This window comes from Helianthus annuus, chromosome 6 (assembly GCF_002127325.2).
Source record: "Helianthus annuus cultivar XRQ/B chromosome 6, HanXRQr2.0-SUNRISE, whole genome shotgun sequence".
In the NCBI taxonomy this organism is placed as follows: Eukaryota; Viridiplantae; Streptophyta; class Magnoliopsida; order Asterales; family Asteraceae; genus Helianthus; species Helianthus annuus.
Genome location: NC_035438.2, coordinates 2,425,569 through 2,446,197, shown reverse-complemented (window position 1 = coordinate 2,446,197; position 20,629 = coordinate 2,425,569). Strand labels below are relative to the sequence as shown.

Genomic DNA, 20,629 nt, shown 5'->3' with positions numbered 1-20,629 from the left:
CATTTAAACCAGGTGCTCATTCATCTCATATGCCATCTTGTCATCCATGGTCCTTTGAAGTTCAGGAAGCATGGATGCTAACATTAAACATGAGACTTTCATAGAATCATCAAAGTGCTTTGCATAGTTTCTATATGCAACAGTTTGCTGATTGATGGGTTCATCAGGGACTGGCGTTTCAAGAACATATAGTTTGTTCTCCGCCTTGAGAACAATTTTCAAGTTGCAGTGCCAGTCCATGAAGTTGGAGTGGTTCAGTTTGTCCTTCTCTAAGATGGACTTGAGAGAGAATTGGGAGGAATTGTTTTCAGTTGACATCTACAAAATTCAAAATTAATTAATTAGTATTTTATGTTTTTAATATCTTAATTTAATTTTATGACCCAAAAACAAAATTTTAATTAAGATGAGATCCCAATTCATCATATGACAGTGAATTGGCTTAAGCACTATCCACTGGTATGATTATGTAGGTAAACAACGATTGTTAATTATGTCCACTACACAACTCTCCATTTGGGGTTATCGCTTAAAACGATGTATGTTTAACTCCAACTATGCCCACTTGATGAACAAGCGATGTTTTGTCCTTTACTGTTAACTGTAACTCTGGCCTATGTTACACAGGAAATGCGATGATTACCTTCTTTCATGATGGACGCCCAGATGCAGGGTATAGCACTAACATTTGGATTCGATTTAGAATGAAGTGTTAACTCGTTAAGGGTGGCATAAAACATCAATTTAAAATTTGGGATTTATTTTAATATTTACCAAAAATATTTTGAATAACTCGTAGCATGAGGCGAGTTACACAATAGTTTATAAAATCCGATTTTATATAATTCATGATAATAGAAACTCCTTTCCACGCTCGCACGATATAGTTTTAAATACCCTATTAAACTATGTCGGTCGTTTTATCGCGAATGATCTTGTTTTAAATATTAATAAAAACCTTTTATTAATTATACTTTTCAGTTTTATAAAACTTGTTTTAATAAAACCGTTGTCTTGATTGTGAAAATTTTATTTATTTTGGGTTATCTAGATTATTTACAATAAATAAAACACAACCACAAAACACAATAAAAAAACGAATCGAGCCCCTAATAGGTTGGCCGTTTCGTTTTAGCCAGAAACGAAACGAACTAGTCAAAAAGGGTTTCAAAAGCTAATTTTTTGAAAGCTCCCACTTGACCCGCGATCTCTATCTTCATGGTACCTGTTCGCCATTTATCTTGATCTTGATCTTGTACTCGAAGGATTACAATAATAAATTTGAAAATACAATAAAACCAAATCTATTCTAATCCTATCTATTACATCGGATCCAATATCCGCAACAAAATACAAATAAAAAATACTATTACATCGGATCCAATATCCGAAAAAAAAATACAAATCAAAATAAAACCATAACCAACACAACCATGACAAAGGTCATAACCTAGGGCTCGATTCACATCACAATCCATAGACAACCAAAAGCTTTTGATCTTTTGTCAAAACAAATAATTTTTGATAAATAAAACATAGATCAAAATTGTAACTTTACCATCTATACGCGTGTAACCGTGGCTCTGATACCACTGTTGGGAATCATGGTATCAAAATATTAGTGGAAGCGGTTTATATAATTTACCAAAAGCCGATTATATAAATTTGATTTATTAATCCGATTAATAAATATTCCCAATCTGGATCAAGGTTATACGCGTATAAACAAGTAAACGGAATAAACAACCATAGAGGGTTTTAGTAATCAACCTTTGACGACTACACCGGAATTGTAACACGCGGGTTACAACGAATCCTCGCTAGTAGGAAGTTCACAACCGAGCACAAGATACCCGAGAGTAGAACCGGCCAAGAAGGAGGCGGCGGCGATGCTTGGTTGTCGGCAAGAGGATGGCGGCCAAGCTTAGGAGGGTGGCTAGGGTTTTGTGTTTTTATAAAAGTGTGTCTAAGGTTTCCACCTTAAACATCTTTTTATAAAACTCAATCTTACATTAAGGCCCTTTAAGATTATACAATTATAATCCTCTTAATAATAAGCTAATTAATATTAAGTCCCTCAGGTTTAAACTATTATTATTTCATAAATAATAATCTACCTACTCGTGAACATATACGATTCGTGTACCAACGTGTAACTCTTCGGATCGTACCGAGTTAGTTACGTTGACTTTAATTAAGGCCGGACATACATATATCCAACAACATGAACAATAAATTTAATATCATAGTATCATTTGATTTCTAGCATGTATCGGTACCATGCCAATATGGTAATGAACCAATTCAATTCCGAGTGAGTTATATCGAATTTCCGCCACAACGCGGCGGCAGACTACCACTAGTTAATAATTAAATGATATTAAAATTGTGTTAAATTTTGTCACCAAGTTTAGCTACTACTTTTAACAATGTTAAAGTGGAATTAATTTAATTTGTGACTTTTATCGATAAAAATGTACTTACAGAACTTGTGATAAAACTCAAAATAATGTATATTATTACTAAATCTCACATTAGATAAAGTAATAAAATAATTACAGATTATGTGGCAAGGTACGAAAGAAATGTCCTTTTTAGTGAAAAGTGAACAAATTTAAAGGGGAGTTTATGTAAATTCAATGAAAGTGTTGGATTTAAATCGACTAATGGCCAAAATAAACCTTACTGAATTGTATCTTCTCTACTTTTGCATCTTCTGTGCCGTCTCCAATATCATCTGAAAATCCGATTAACACTTTCTTGATTCTTCTTTTCGTGTTTATCTTTTTTACCTGTAAATATGTAGTGTGGGCTGGATCTGGACGGTGGGCACAGGCCCACCCAACTCTATGCATGAATCCGCCACTGGTTTATGGTCGGTCAGAAAGAAAAACTATTTATGGTCGGTCATTTTGACCAAACGTGAGATGTTTTTGTGCCAAACTAAAAGAAGGGTTTGGTGTGAAGAATAACACGTCAACGGTCAGTATCTTTTATCACGTTTCGTAGGTAATACATAAGGCTGCACGGTGTGGGAACGTTCTGGGCCGTTCAGGAGCGGCGCTGTTTCGGCACACCGCCCCACTCGGGCCGCCCCCGTCCTCTCCATCACCCCTCCGACGGTTGTGCCGGTCCTCCTCTTTCTTCTTTATACACACATATACATATACATACATATATATATACGCATGTTAGGTTCGTTGGAGAAAAAACTGCGTTGTGGGGGGATATTACGATTTGTAAGGCTCGGTTTCTAGGACTAAAAAAAAGTGTTACGATGGTTTCATTACACAAAAGTTGGATGTTGAAACTCAAACTAAAGTCATGTTTATATTGATCGGAAACGATAAAATGAATTGTGTTACCGGTTCTGATAATACCTATTTTAAAAAAACTAACGAACGAAAAGTATAAAATGAAAATAAAACTATTAGGCCAAAACTGTATGCTATATAAAGTATACGGGCTAGATTGTAACTTGAGAAAAGAAAAACTACACAAAACAAGAACAAAAAGAAAGAAACAAGATACACAAAAGCACAATCAATGACATAGTTTATTTATATATAACTACTAATAAAACCTGTATACGTTACGACGCAGTTACATCATAAATGTTGAACAGATTAGTCCGAGCGTTATGTCCGAGTTTTTTTTAAATAACCATATGAAAACGTTTCAATTGAAGTCAATGTTACCTACGTATATAGTATTACAATTAGATCAAAACGTAAAGTAAATCTTATATCGTATAATTAAAACAGAAAAAATATTATATGCAACCCGACTAACTTAAATTTATATCTTCAACTAAAAACTAGAATACGGTTTTAATTGAATTAACTATAACTTTTGATGAAGGGTCAGATAAAAACGACCTAATTTTAATTGGTTTTACATGTAAAAAGTGATGTTGATTATAATCCGAGTCGTGTTCCTCACTTCATCCATTGATTCGTTTAGTTTAAAAGTTCACAAATATGGCTTAGTTTCAAGCTTTATATATAAAATCCGGGCTCGTGCTGGTTTATAGAAAGGCTTCGGTTTACGAGATTAACTTTACTTAAGCTTGGGTCTATCTACATGACTTGACTGACTCTTCTAATGGTTAGATCTAACCTAATTAATTTTCTATTTTTTTTCTGTTTTATTAATTTAATAGCCGACGAACAATCTTTCTAAATGAAATATTTTTTCCGTCACTATTTTCTATTTTTTGCTGTTTTAATTTAATAGCCGACGACCAGTCTTTTTAAATGAAATATATTTTCTGTTACTATATTGTCCCATTCAAATGTTGGTTCATCTATAAATAGACAGAGACCCTTAGGATATATTGAACACATAACAAAAAACATAGGGAACAATGGAACTTCTATATCTAGTTCTCTCTTCCATTACCCTAATCTTCTTCCTCCTTCATGGCATCAGCCTCCACCGTAACCGGAGACTACCACCGGGCCCTGCGGGCCTCCCGATCATCGGAAACCTTCTCGACCTTGGCCCGAAACCCCACGAGTCCCTAGCCAAACTCTCCAAGAAACACGGTCCACTTATGACCATCCGATTGGGAACCATCACTTGCGTGGTGGCGTCCACACCTGACGCGGCTAGAGAAATCCTCCAACGCAATGATGAGGCGTGCTCTGGTCGTCTTGTCCCCGACGCGGCCGCCTCCTTGCCCGACAATGACGTGGCAATGGCGTGGATTCCAACAAACGACGTGTGGCGAACCATGAGAAAAGCCCTCGGCACATACCTCACACACCAACACAAACTCGACACCCTTCGCGATCTACGACAAAACGTGTTGGACGGCATGCTGGAGTTTCTACATGAGTGCGGGCGCAAGAAGGTGGGCGTGGACATAGGGAAGTTGTCATTCGCGGTTGCGCTCAACCAGATGTCCAACACTTGCGTGTCGCAAAACGTGACCAGCTACGAGTCGGATGATGTCGGGGGGTTTAAGACAGCTGTGAAGACAGTAATGAAAATGACCGGTAAGTTCAACATAGCAGACTTATTTCCGGTGTTGAAGCCTTTGGACCCTCAGAACATACGGAAGCATGGGAAGGCTGCTTATGGTTGGCTCGATAAGGTGACAGAAGGGTTCATAACCGAGAGGTTAAAGAATCGAGAGTCGAAACTTCCGAGGTTTGGTGATATGTTGGATTCATTGCTGGATTATAGTGAGAGTAATGAAGCTGAGTTTACTCTCAAACATATCAAGATTCTACTTGTGGTAAGTTACTCTCTTTAGGTTTTACTCTATTTCATTACCATGCATAAGCACAAAATTTCATTTTAAAAAAGAAAAATCTCAAACAATCATGTAGAGTTATAAATGCTCCGAGATCGTATGTTCAAATCTTTTACATTTCAACTATACATTTATCCAAAGTTGATGATATATCTTTAGACAAATAGTTAATAATTTTATTTGGTACAATCTAATAACTTCTAGAGAACTAATTAATAATATTGACAAAAAATATACGACTATTACCCGGCCACGTAGATAAATCTTAGTGTATCTAATGATTATGATTTTAAAAATCTATATTTTTGTCTAGATACTGTTTTATGGATATATTATTACTCGGTTAAATTAATTGTTTTCTCAACCTATCCCCACTAAAAACCAAGTTTTTACAACTTATAATTACATCAATGTATATCTTTATAAAATACTTTAATTTTGTTATAGTATATTGTTTTCCAAATTTATATATAAAATTATTTTTTTTTGGAGTTAAATAAGCTAAATCTTGTATAGATACATATAATTTATAAAGTTATAATAAAAGTTAGTAACTTAAACCGATGATCTAATTTTTTATTAAAATTTTGACGCTTTGATTTTTGTTTTATTTTATGGGCCAGCATATAAATTCTTCGATGTTTAGCTTGGTCATGATGAAGTTCATGATATTCAATTTGTTATGTACTAATTATATCTTTTTTTTTTTTTAAATGCAAACATAAATTTTAATACATTTAACTCAGATTAAAGATCTTGATAATATTTTTATAATATTATGGTATTTTTTTGTATGTCCCTGTTTCGCGGAGGATTACGAACCTAAACCTTGTTATACAAACCTACTAGCGAGTGCGGAATCCAAGCTAGCAAGCAAACCGAGTTAGTAGCAAGTAGAGAAACAAACACACAAAGATTCACCGATTAACACTAGTCGTATTAATGCAAATGAAGGTTCGGTTACAAGCTCAATGTTTATAGAAGTGTTCTATAAACTCTCTAAGTGTGTGTGTGAGTTCTGGGCAGAATGCTCTCTAAGCTTCTATCTCTCGGGTGTGTGAAAATGGCAGAACTCCAGAACCCTCTCACACTCAACACATGCATCGGTATATATACCCAGCTCAGCAGGTCTGGATCGAAGGATTCGACAGATGGTCCGAAGGATCATCTGTCGACCACATGTTACACGAAAGATCAGCATGGACCTCGAAGGATCATCCTTCGAGGTCTAATGGTCGAACCATGGTCGAACCATATCTTTCGATCACCTCGAAGGATCAGGTGTATCCTTCGAGGCTATCCTTCGATCAGAACATCTTTCAACTGTTGTCCAAGTCAAACCTGAGGATGGTTGACTTGGTCAACTTACAATACAAATCAGGACATCGTTTATATCAGACCGAATACAGACAAAGTACAGACACAAGTGCACCAACAAACTCCCCCTTGGCTGTAGCTTTGTCTTTGATCTCTAATCTTTGTCTTGTTCTTCTAAAAGTGTAGACTTGTCTGGAACTTCGACGGTCTTTGGTCTTCAAGTCTTCAAGACTCTGATGTCCTATCATGTCTTCAATGTCGGAGGGTCTTCAAAGTCTTCACGTCTTGAAAGTAGAAAGTGTATCAACAAACTACCCGTATCATGTAGGAAGTGTGTTGACAAACTCCCCCTTAACATAAGCTCCCCCTTGAGTTATGCTCGTGAAATACTTTAACTTTATGAAGTAAGATCCTTGTGGTGTTGATGATGGCCAGCGGCAACTCGATCATCTTCATCTTTTGAGCGCCTTCTCGTCGTGTCTTCATTCCAAGGCTTGTCATCGACCATGTTCTCCTAGCCTTTAGAATCTGCACATGCAAGAAATCTAAACGCGTAATGAGAACAACTGCTTGGAATAGTATAAACAAATGACACACGAGTGACCATGTCAAAATCAAACACCGTCCGACAGTTTGAAAGTTTAATAAATTTATCAATTTTAAATTCTAACTTTCAAAATCTGCAAATTTTGACCGTTTATGAAGATTTAGTCAGTTCGGTTTTCAGTCAGGTTTCAGGTAACGAAGACTTGAGCTCCAACATCGTACGATCGAAAATAAAGCAGAAATAAAATCTTTTTGGCTTTTATAAAGTTTATATTAAAACACGCCTAAAATCTTTTTGGTATTTTTGAAATTAAAAGACAACAATTTAAAATCCTTTGAGTGTTATCAAACGACATCACCGCTAATGTCGTGCTGATATGCACCAAACGACGAAACTGTTTAAAAGAAATAATAAAAGTTAAACAGTAAATAAATAAATATATACAAACATTCTTTTTGCGAGTTTCGAGGGTAAGAGAATCATATCAGTGTACGGTCATGCCAAAACACTCTTGTTGTTCAGTTAGTTAACATTAAGATAAGCATCCTATAACAATTATCGGTATTGTTGTCCACTTAAGCTCAACTTATCAGATGTAATCATGTTTAGAGGATACGTTAAGGTATGATTTATACTTACCGACCGGTGTTCATCCACATCACGACACATTCCCGTATCAAGGTATGCACGAGAGTTCATCTTACCGGTGAGTATACCGATTATCATCTGTTTGACCGTATAAATTGTGAGATACTCACTTATTTTGATTTGAAAACAAGTCCTATGTGATATAATCACTTATTGAGGAGGAACTTGATTTTCGTATGCATGAGGGCACAGGTGCAAGTCCGTGAACAGGTCAGTACTTCCGTACAGCAGAGAGACGAACTTGACACCCGGAAAAATGTGATATTTTATCACTTATTTTATTTGGACATGTGATTGTTTATCACTTATTGAGGTCGAATGCAGTATGCAATATGTACACGTATGTATAGTATCATGGAAGATCTAGACTTGCGTCCCCGTTATTTTTCGGTAAAAGATACAACCATGATACCCAGATGATAAGCAGCATAAAGACCGAATATCTCAGAACCTCGGCAATCTATCAAACGAAATTTCGGTACTAAGACCATATGCCAATGAATGGTTCCCACCTGGTCTTCAGTCGATTAAGATTTATATCACCCTGCACACTTTAAAATGATTGTGAGCCTACCGATACATCTTATATAGAGCTGCTTATCGTTTTTCATTTAAGGTTTAAAGAGGTTTGGATAGACCACTGATGTACTATCATTTTCTCTTTTGCTCGCCAGGAAACTCATTTTTGTTTTTCTATTGTTTTTGTGTTTTTGAAATTTTTCGATGTTTTTGGATTTTCAGAATTTTGGATTTACTCCCCCTAAAATCAACAAACTAAGATAAATTTAAAGAACACACAAAGATATTTACAAAAATGATTTTCCGATGTTGGTTTTACTCTTGCTTGACCTTAATGCCGTTTACCAATAATAAAAAGTCAAATCTTGATTTGTCAAAAGCTTTGGTAAATAAGTCGGCACGTTGGTCATCGGTGTGGACCTTAACAACATCGATTAGCCTTTTCTCAAAGCAATCACGTATGAAGTGATATTTGATTTCGATGTGTTTGGTCTTTGAATGCTGCACAGGATTTCTAGTGATATCTAAAGCAGCAGAATTATCAACGTAAATAGGAGTAGTTAGGAATTCAAAACCGTAGTCCCGCATTTGTTGTTGGATCCAAAGAACTTGGGAGCAACAACTGGAGGCAGCAATGTATTCAGCTTCGCATGTTGATGTAGCTACACACGTCTGCTTCTTGCACTGCCATGTAACTAGGCGATTTCCCAAAAACTGACATCCAGCCGTTGTGGATTTGCCGTCGATTTTGCATCCGCCAAAATCAGAATCACTGAAAGCTACCAATTCAAAGTTATTATCCCTAGGGTACCACAGACCGGTGTCAGGGTACGCCTTCAAATAACGAAAAATCCTTTTAACAGCAGCGAGATGTGAGGCCTTCGGATTAACTTGATATCTGGCAAGCAGGCACGTTGGGTACATTATGTCTGGCCTTGATGCTGTGAGGTACATAAGAGATCCGATCATGGCGCGATAGATTGAAGGGCTAACAGCTTCTCCCTTCAAGTCTGGAGTAATTCCGTGATTAGTTGGCAATGGGGTACCAATGGGCGTTGCATCAGACATCTGGAACCGGCTCAAGATGTCACCAACATATTTAGTCTGATGGATGAATATCCCAGACTCCGTTTGTTGTACTTGTAGGCCCAAGAAGAAAGTCATCTCCCCCATAGCACTCATCTCGAATTTATCCTGCATAATGCGCTCGAATTCCCTACACAAGACATCATTAGTAGAACCAAAAATAATGTCATCAACGTATACCTGTACCAGAAGAAGATCTCCATCTTGTTCTTTGATGAAGAGAGTACAGTCGATAAGACCTCTACGAAAACCGTTCTCCAGCAGATAGTGAGATAAGGTTGCATACCAAGCTCGTGGTGCTTGATGAAGACCATAAAGAGCTTTGTTGAGCAAACAAACCCGATCGGGATGGATAGGATCTTCAAAGCCTGGAGGCTGTTCGACGTACACCTCTTCTTCAACCACACCATGTAAAAATGCACTTTTCACGTCCATCTGATAAACCTTGAATCCTTTGAAGGACGCATAGGCTAGAAAGATTCGAATTGCTTCGAGACGTGCCACTGGTGCATAGACTTCGTTGTAGTCGATCCCTTCAATCTGACGAAAACCTTGAACGACTAAACGAGCTTTGTTTCGGATAACAACTCCGCGGTCATCCTTTTTGCATTTGAAAACCCAACGGGTACCAATCTTCTTGTATCCAGCAGGTTTCTCTACAAGTTTCCAGACACCCAGCTTCTGGAATTGTTGCAGTTCTTCCTGCATTGCTTCAACCCAAGCATTATCTTTCAAGGCTTCTTTCCACGTTCTTGGTTCTTCTTGTGAGACATAACACGCGAAGGACCAGTCGTTTTGTTGCCCGGATTCTCGAATGGCTGCATACAAGCCTGCATTGTTGTTGTTTCGCAACATGTTTCTTGTTTGTACGCCACTTTGCACATTTCCAATGATGTTTTGTTGAGGATGGGTATTATGAATCCTTGTTTCTGGATTGTCTGGAACTGGAACATTTATACCCAGGTTGTTAAGATTAAGATCAACAACCAATTCAAGACCCGGAATTGACGAAGAGGATGATGCAGTAGCCTCAGCTGTTCTATGAGCATCTACTGGAGGAGTACCCTCTGAAGTACCATGAACTGCTGTTGTAGGAGATTCTTGATCTGCATCTAGAAATTCATCATCCTCTGAAGATTCGTTCAATTCGTTTGCATCATGAAAATCCTCATTGTTGAGAGTATTGTTGTTCACCGAAGACGATGGTTCTTGATTCACAAGAATTGGACGAACCACCGGTGAAACTGTTGCATTGTCACTCTCGAAAAACATCCTAGCCGCAGCATTTTCTTCAGCGACTTCAACATTGATCGAATTGAAAAAGTCATCGTACTCAAACATCCAAGGTTGACCCGGATTTTTGACTGGCAAGGTGTGCCTTTGTACTCTGACCTCAGACCATTCTTCAACCCTTTTAGTCTCTAGATTCCAGACTCGTAAGTTAGGGGTGGCATACCCAAGAAAGTATCCATCAATTGCTCTTGCTCCAAACTTTCCATTAGGATCGATGATTGTGCATGGAGCTCCAAACGGTTCGAGATAAGACAAATCTGGTTTCCGTTTTTGAAGAAGCTCAAAGCAGGTCTTGTTGTGTCTTTTGACTGTAAGGACTCTGTTCAATGTGTAACATGCAGAGGCCACAGCTTCAGTCCAGAATGGAATGGGTAACTGTGACTCTACCAACATTGTCCTAGCAGTCTCGATCAATGTGCGGTTCTTACGTTCAGCGACACCATTCTGTTGAGGAGTATAAGCTGCACTAAACTCATGAAGAATACCTTTTGAAGTGCAGAACTCCGTCATGGAATGATTTTTAAATTCAGTACCATTGTCGCTACGTATCCGCCTAACCTTCAACTTATATAAATTCTCAATCTGAATGATCAAGTTTTTGATAATGCCGAAGGTTTCACTCTTGTGTGCCATGAACGCAACCCAAGAAAATCTTGAATAATCATCAGTAACCACGAGGCAGTATTGATCACCCCGAATACTCTTGTGCTTGACAGGACCGAACAAATCCATGTGCAAACGTTCAAGAGGAACTGCCACTGTGTTGATCTTCTTTGTAGGGTGCTTCTTCTTTGTTTGCTTTCCTTTCTGGCACGAAACACAGATGTCTTGAAGATGGAAATTTTTGAGGGGAACACCATTCACCAATTCATTTGAAACCAAATGATTCATTTTGCGTAAGTGAATGTGACCCATTCGTCTGTGCCAAGAGATAGTGTCTTTTTCTGTGGCTTTGGAAACGAAACAAGTTGCTTGTGCAGACGTAGTAATAGCCTGGCTCATATCAAGGACGTACAAATCATTTATCCTTGGAGCCGACAAGAGAATCCATTCTTTTGGAATTTTGAAGCCGGGTTTCAGCACATAACATCCATTAGCATCAAAGTGTACTGAAAATTTCTTGTCACAAATTTGAGAAACACTGAGAAGATTGTGATCAAGTTGTTGCACAAAATTGATCTTGTCAAAGCTGACAATCCCGTTAGATATCATTCCTTCTCCCGTTATGTATCCACCTTTATCTCCAGCAAAAGCAACATAACCTCCTCTAATAGATTTAACGTCGTAGAGAAGCTTCATGTCGCCTGTCATGTGCCTGGATGCCCCACTATCAACAATCCAATGACTACTGATAGTTCCTCCTGAAGCACCCTGCACATGAACTCAAATGAATTAGTTGGAGATGGGGACCCAAGCCATTGTGGTCTTGGGTCTTCCATTTTCATCAATGACAATAACTTCTTGTCTTTGATGGTTGGTGAATTGTGATGGTCCCCCTGATTCAACAACCGTTTTTGGTTTCCAAGTCTGTTTGGTTTCACCAGTGTTTTTCTTTAAAATTTTAACTTCTTGATGATTTGAAGTTTTAGAATTTTCTGGTTTTACAACAACAGATTGTTTATGAACCACATCGGTTTTAATCGCTTTTTCAATTTTCTTGACCTGTTGCCGTTTCTGTTTCTTTTCCCTTTCTTTTACAAGTCGGGGATCTTGTTTTGTGGAAACAGATGGCTTACGGTCAGTCTTACCACGGGGATCATCAACCTTTCCTTTCTGCTTATGAAGATATGGGCAGTTTCTAATAATGTGCCCAATGGTACCACACTCAAAACATGATCTTCGTTCTACAAACCCCGAAGAATCATGTGATCGTCTAGCCGATGATGTTGAACTTTGTGAACCCGAGGTACTAGGCTTAGAACTGCTTGGTTCATTTCTTTTCTCGACAATAGCTTTCTTGACAAAATCTAAGTTAGATTGATTTTCAAACTTTTCAATTTTGTCTGTTCCCGTCGATTTCACAAAGTTAACATTCTGCTTCTTCTGTTGATTCGGCTTCTTTTGCACTGGAGCCGGTACTTTACCTTTGGGTTTGGTGTGATTTTGCTGAGTTGGCACTGTTGGCAATTTCTTGTTGCCAAATTGCTTTCGAACTTCAGCCTTTGGGATTGGAGGACACTGTGTGACTGTAACTTTAGGTCCTGCCTTTCCCAAGAACTTACTTGTCGAATTCTCAAAGACTTTGCAGATTAAGGATTGATTAACATTCTTAATGGGAAAATCTTTGTCTGAGTAAATTTTATCATCACCAACTAGAGTGTACAGCAAATTCACACTCTCCGGCTCTCCTGCAGATGAGGACTCAGTTGCAACAGTCTTAGCGGGTTTGACAGGGGGATCACATAGAATGTGATTCTCAAGAGGTATGTCCTCATTTTTGACTACCGCATCAGACTTTGCTGGGACAGTATCATCAGATTCATCATCAGACGAATCAGCATCCTCAATCACAACTGGAGGATCTTGATTCTGTTCAGCACTCACAAATGTATCTGCTGACACATCTGAATCTGAGGATACTTCCTTTTGGTATCCGAGTCCTGCAGCAAACTCCTTAACATCTAGAGGCACAGTAGGTTCAAAGAAAACCCTGTCCTCTTCATCAGGCATGGCATCATAATTATGTCTCACTGGTGGTGGACACTTCTTGTAGCCAATGCATGTGACATCTCTCTTTTCCTTCTGAACGTCAATGATGTGATCTAACACATAGCTAGAACTCAAATAACTGTCTAGCTTGAGTTGGATCGCATCACTTTCGGTTTTCACACAAGCCATCTCTTTTTGCATACTCTCAAGGCGAGATATATACAAATTAATATCAGTTTGTTTTCTTGAAACCATTTTAGTCAGTTCAGTTTTATCCTTCTTTAATGTTTCAATTACTGACTTAAATTCTTTTTCATGGTTTTCATAAAACATGTTGGCTTCTGTGCATTTAGAGAGATCCACAGTCAACTTCTGATTGTGGAGAAAGGTCACATCATATTTTTCTTGCAAAGCGTCATGCTTACTTTGCAAGTCACTCAAATTCTCATTCACAGTAGTATGTTTGTCTTGCAAGTCAAACAAACTAGCTTGTAAAGCATCATGTTTGCCTTGCAACTCAGACATACTTTTCTCAAGATCAGCACATCTAGCATGCAACCTAGCACATTCATCACAATTAACAGCAGTGGGTTCATCGACACATACCTGACTTGATGAACCGTCGACATTAGCCATAAAGGCTGAATGGAGAGAAGACGAAGAGTAAGCAGCTTGATCCACCAGAATAGATCTTCTTTGAGTTTCTGCTACAGCTTCCCCCAAGAGTTCATCAATGTCAATATCATCTGAAACATTAGATGTCTCACCCACATGATCATCACCAGAGTTGGATGATTCTTCATCAACACTCCTGCTGTATCCAGAGGAGTCTTCATCTTCAGACGATTCATCACCACTGGCAGAAGATTCTCCACCATTGGTGTGAACCAGCTCCTTCACAATCTGAGCAAAACATGCTGTTCCATCAGGAGCATCACCACCCAACTGGATTGACCAGTCACAACCTTCATCCACCTGAACTGCAAGTGCTCGGTTGGTTTGGTTGTTGACAGGCACCAATGTACGATCATTGTTTCTGTTCTGCTGGTTGCCTTGGTTCCTGAAGGGGTTTTGATTCCCGTGCTGGGCTGGCTTTGTACATTCCCGTTTAAAGTGGCCCCGTTCACCACAGTTGAAGCACTTAACAGCTTGCTTATCGAACCCATACTTGGTGTCTCGCTTACTTTCCAAGCTGGTTCTTCCAGTACTTTCCATCCAATCCTTTGCTCTTCTCACAGCACTCGCAAAGGCCCACTTGATGTCCATCAAGTCCATCTCCTCCTTATCAATCTGCCTGTAATCTTCTTGTGTCAGATTAATGTTTCCAATCTGACCTTCTATCAACCCACAGTACGCGCTCACTACAGTGTTAAGCAGCTCCATGTGTTCCTTAGCTACTTCTACACTGATTTTAGAGAAGCTTGACGTGTCGAGCTGTACTGTACTTGACTTTGATTGTTGACCTGCAGCAGATGATGTTCCTCCATAACACGCATATTGAGGTTGTTGAGCAGGAGGAGGATGAGGTGGTTGTATTGGATTTCCATACAGATCTGTGGTTGGAGGCGGCTTTACAGGAACTTGCACTGGATTGCCATACATATCCGTGCTTGTGACAAACGCCGTTTGAAGTGGAGCATGTGATCCAGCTTTTGCAGATGAAGTAGTGGAGGTGCCATAATACATCTCTGGATTCTGTGGCACTGCAACTCTCTTTGCCTTCAACGTTTCTTCCTGATCCTTGTTCTCCAGAAGCTGCACGAAATCGTTGATATTGGTAGTTCTCAACGTTCCGTTGTACTTCAAGATTTCCAGGAAGTTGTTCCATTGAGGAGGCAATGCATCGGCAAACTTCTTTACCACCTCTGTTGGAGTCGTTGTGACTTCAAAGTTGGTCAGCTCAGTAAGTAGGTGATAGAAACGGCTTGTCATATCTCCTAAGGACTCCTTATCCATACATGTGAAGCCATCAAATTCTTTCTTCAGTAGATCTCGTCGTAGTTGACGTGTGGCTTCATTACCCACTCCTCTTGTCTTCAATGCATCCCACAACTTCTTCGTAGTCTTGAAACTGACGAACTGATGATAAATATCCTTGCTCAGTGCTTGAGTGAGGATAGCGTATGCTTTCTTTTCTAAGTCATACGTCTTCTTTTGTTCATCAGGAAGATCGGCAAATGTAGCTGTCGAAAAACCCGGCTTCAAAATTCCAAAAGAATGGATTCTCTTGTCGGCAAATGTAGCTGTCGAAGAAGCAGCAACCTCGATAGTTTGATCGAATTCCGTAATGAACCGTAACCACAACTCTGTATTTTGACCAAGAATATATGTATGGAAACGATCAACCCATCCCGGATATTCATGAAGATGCATCAACTTTGGAGGCCTGTTTAAACTTCCGGTTTCACTTTCGCTTAGTAGAAGACTTTGAATACTCGGAGTTTGATTTGAAACAAACGCCCATTGACCAGCTGGAGTGGCATTTGCTTGTGAGGATGTAGAAACTGGAGATTCGGCCCATGATGGAGATTGACTGGTATTCATGTATTTTCCACTGTCTGGAGCCGGACTTCCCCACCAACTCGGATTCATGATAGATAAGCAAAATAAATGCTAAGTAAGAAAGATCCGAAAGATAACACAACCGAAAGATCCTGGTCGAAAGATCTGAAATCACAGAAACTTGTTAACAATAAACAAACCTCAATCGAAAGATATAACCTTGTTCGAAGGATCAACAGTACTCGAAAGATTACTGTTGACTCTCGAACAATGATTTCGAAAGATTCAAGAACTCGAAAGATTCCCTTTGAAAGATCCTTATCTTTCGAGCCAAATCCTTATCTTTCGAACAACAGATCTCGAAAGATTCACCAATACGAAGGATCCTAATCTTTCGGACACTAGTCTTTCGAAAAGATTCCTCTGTCGAAGGATATGTTTCAGACTTCGAAGGATGGGTCGAAGGATATAAATCTTTCGAGCCCTCCTTGATCGAAAGATATCGAAGGATGATCTTTCGATGTCGAAAGATATCTTTCGAGAGGCTCTGACACAACTGACTTTGATGTGAAAGGTTGGTGAAAAAGGTGACAGGTTGGTAAGGTCAAACTTTCGGCAAAAGGGGATGTCAGATCAACTTTCCCACCAACTTTTGAAAGATTGCCCAAAAAGGATAACCTTATCCTTAAGCCAGTCACCGGAAACACACCGGAATACCACCGGAAAACACAAAGTTTTCTAAAAACCAATTTTTATGTTACCCAACCAAAACTTGAACACTCCCGGTTAGTTTAGACACGTTTTTACTTAAAGAAAAAGCAAGAAACTTGGTAAAAACAGGTGCAAAACCAAGTGTTTCAACACACCACAACTTGTAAAAACTCGGTTTTAAACAAGGTTAAGAGCCTTAGCTCTGATACCACTTGTATGTCCCTGTTTCGCGGAGGATTACGAACCTAAACCTTGTTATACAAACCTACTAGCGAGTGCGGAATCCAAGCTAGCAAGCAAACCGAGTTAGTAGCAAGTAGAGAAACAAACACACAAAGATTCACCGATTAACACTAGTCGTATTAATGCAAATGAAGGTTCGGTTACAAGCTCAATGTTTATAGAAGTGTTCTATAAACTCTCTAAGTGTGTGTGTGAGTTCTGGGCAGAATGCTCTCTAAGCTTCTATCTCTCGGGTGTGTGAAAATGGCAGAACTCCAGAACCCTCTCACACTCAACACATGCATCGGTATATATACCCAGCTCAGCAGGTCTGGATCGAAGGATTCGACAGATGGTCCGAAGGATCATCTGTCGACCACATGTTACACGAAAGATCAGCATGGACCTCGAAGGATCATCCTTCGAGGTCTAATGGTCGAACCATGGTCGAACCATATCTTTCGATCACCTCGAAGGATCAGGTGTATCCTTCGAGGCTATCCTTCGATCAGAACATCTTTCAACTGTTGTCCAAGTCAAACCTGAGGATGGTTGACTTGGTCAACTTACAATACAAATCAGGACATCGTTTATATCAGACCGAATACAGACAAAGTACAGACACAAGTGCACCAACATTTTTAACAACAATTTTTAGATTTTTTAAGATAAATACACATTCTTCAGAATTTTAACTCCTAACATTTAAATTGTGTTACACAACTTATCACCAGAATATCTCCTTGAGGTTAAGAATAATATTTGACATTTTTATAAATTATTTATATTATATAGTCTAGATTAAAAAAATATAAGAATTGTAAACTCAGTAAACAGTTGGGCTGATAAATTACTCTTCTAAATTCTGTATTCAATTAAAGAGATTTTTTTTCTTCTAAATTTTGTATTCAATGAAATAGATTTTTTGTTTTTTTTTTTTAACAAGCCAACAAAAAATTGTATCAAATAAAGATCCACCAAAATACAACAGCAAGAAAGACAGCAACTAAGAACAAAACAATTAAAAAACATCAAAAGTCCTGCATCATTCCCAGGTTATCTCCCCATCTCTCGATCTGCCTTTCACCCATAGAAAACCAAGGTTTTAGCGTCTTCAATAACTTTTGACAGAGACACCTCTTTCCGTTTGAAGATTACATCATTTCGCATGCTCCATATGCACCACGAAGCGATGAGAACAATCGCGTGAAACGCCTTCTTTTTCTTCTTGGAGCCTTGAGAAAAAATGCACTCCCAACAAATCTATAATGTCAAAAACAAAAAAAAAAAGCATCAAACGTACACCATTGGGCGATGATGGTCCACACCATGTTCGCGAAAGGACACGAGACCAGAAGTTGCTATGTGGTTTAGGGGCAGTCTCCACAAAAAAAACACACATCAGAGATGGTACTGGAATATTGCGTCACGCCAAACCAATCAAAGTCGACAAGAGTTAAAATCATCACACCTGCCTTTTACAAGATTTGAACCCATAACCAGTTAATTAGGAACTATATCACTTTACCACCGAGTATTCCGTTAAATAAAATAGATAAAGCATCGCTAACTAAGGCATATTATATTTTTTTTAAACTAGGGATGGAATAAATCTCGAATACAAACAAAAAAACATAAATATTCAAGACAGATATTTGGGCGGCCGACAACGGATGCGATTAATAAAAAAGAAAACGTGTGAATTTGGGTATGGGTATAGATATGGAAATGGCATTGTCGATCAATAATTCAAAGCCTTTGCAATTTGCATATGGGTATGGGTATGGATATGGTATTATCAATCAATAATTCAAAGCCTTTGCAATTTGCATAAAAACACGAGACTGATCATTTCATATTTTACAAATTATTTCTAGAGTTAAATGTCATTTTAGTTCCTGTAGTTTGGGCAATTTTGTCAGTTTAGTCCAAATGTTTCATTTTTTGCCTGTGGGTTCAAAAAGGTTTCATTGTTGCCATTTTAGTTCACTAGGTTAACTTCATCCATTATTTCTATTAACGAGATGGGCGATTAGGTCATTTTATATGGCAGAATTGCTTTTCTAGTTATCACAATTACATATAAAATAACCGAATTGTCATTCTGGTTAACAGAAAAAAAGGATGAAGTTAACCTATTGGACTAAAATGGCAACGGTGAAATCTTTTTGGACCCATTGAGGGAAAAATGAAACATTTGGACTAATCTGACAAAATAACCCAAACCATATGGTCTAAAATGGCATTTAACTCTTATTTCTAGTAAGAAAACATTAAATTAAAGATGTTCCGTAAGATATTCACATACTTTATAAGAGACATGACTACAAATAAACTAGACGCCTAAATCGTATGACTTTCGTAAAGAAGTTTGACATAAAATATGAAATAAAGTTAAGAATCTTAAGAGCTACACTACATTGTCCTGAACTAAAAGTGTGATATAAAATTATTTCTAAAATTAGTTAATTCTAAGAAAAACTTTTGATAAACAACATTTTGTACAATTACAGGAATTGTTTCTAGCGGGAACAGAAACTAGTTCAAATACAACAGAATGGGCAATGACAGAACTATTGCTTAACCCTGATATGTTCTCAAGAGTACGCGAAGAAGTCTCCACAACGGTGGGAGAAAATGGAAAAATTCAAGAAGCCAAACTTCTTGACCTGCCTTATCTACAAGCCGTCATCAAAGAAACCATGCGACTTCATTTGGCTGTGCCTTTGTTGGTGCCTCATAAAACTGAAATCGAAGTTAAACTAGGCGAATATATCGTGCCAAAAAATACACAAATTCTGGTGAACGCATGGGCCATGGCGCGAGATCCTAAGTATTGGGAAAACCCGATGACGTTCAAGCCAGAGAGGTTTCTAGAAAATGAGCTCGAATACAAAGGTCAACATTTTGAGTTTATACCTTTTGGATCAGGTCGAAGGATGTGTCCTGGGATACCCTTAGCTCAGAGGGTGGTTAGTTTAATGTTGGCGACATTTGTGTATCATTGTGATTGGAATTTACCTCATGCTACAGAAGAAATGGATATGGACGACATTTATGGCCTTACATTGCTTAGAGCAACACCTCTCGTTGCTACTCCTGTTCCAGTCACACAACAGGCATAGAGCTTGAAGTTCACATGCACTTGTAGTTAATAAGTGCGAATAATACCATTGTTTTTATTCTGAAACAATATACAAAATAAATGATAAGTATGATATTAAGTTTGTAATCCTTTACATTATATTTTAGAATATGTATTTTCTATAAATTTTATACGTGGTAAAGTTTGTATCCGTCTCTCTTTTATATGATACTATATATATTACTTGCTTTTTATTTAATTATGTCTCCCCTATTGTTTTATTACTACACATGTTTATATAATTTGATTATTCTGTAATGCTTATAAACTAAGACATCTAGATTTACTATAAAACGTATAATGATACTAGTTGTAATTGTAACACGATATATAAGTTACAATGATACTAGTTTTGTTTTTATATGTTATAAGTTACAAGATATGTAAACGTTATAGAAAACCGAATTATTGCAAGAACAAAAAGAACAACTTTAAATTACTTAGTTTGATTAATTGTTCATATATTTTCAACTTTACGAGTCTTACATTTTGATAGATAAATAGATAGATAAGCAAACAATTAAATTATTTTTTATATGCTTTTTACATTTATATTTTTCCCAACACATAGTTTACACTTGTGCATATATTATATAATTAGCGAAAGTTTCTCATAATATTTTTTGAATTCAAATGTGAGAAGAGACAAATATTATATTTATAACATGTTTATAGTTTCTCGATTTTGTTCATTCGGAATTGATGTCATACCATTGTTGGGACGGTATCG

At 37.9% G+C, this 20,629-nt stretch overlaps 1 protein-coding gene across 1 annotated transcript; it reads left to right on the top strand.

The window, feature by feature from the left end:
• The first annotated feature begins 4,337 nt into the window (after positions 1-4,337).
• On the top strand, positions 4,338-20,054 carry LOC110864327 (cytochrome P450 76T24-like). Its single transcript, XM_022113378.2, has 2 exons — positions 4,338-5,242; positions 19,268-20,054. Exons 1-2 carry the CDS (start codon positions 4,367-4,369, stop codon positions 19,877-19,879), a joined length of 1,488 nt encoding a protein of 495 aa, XP_021969070.1. The 5' UTR covers positions 4,338-4,366; the 3' UTR covers positions 19,880-20,054.
• Positions 20,055-20,629: the final 575 nt, after the last annotated feature.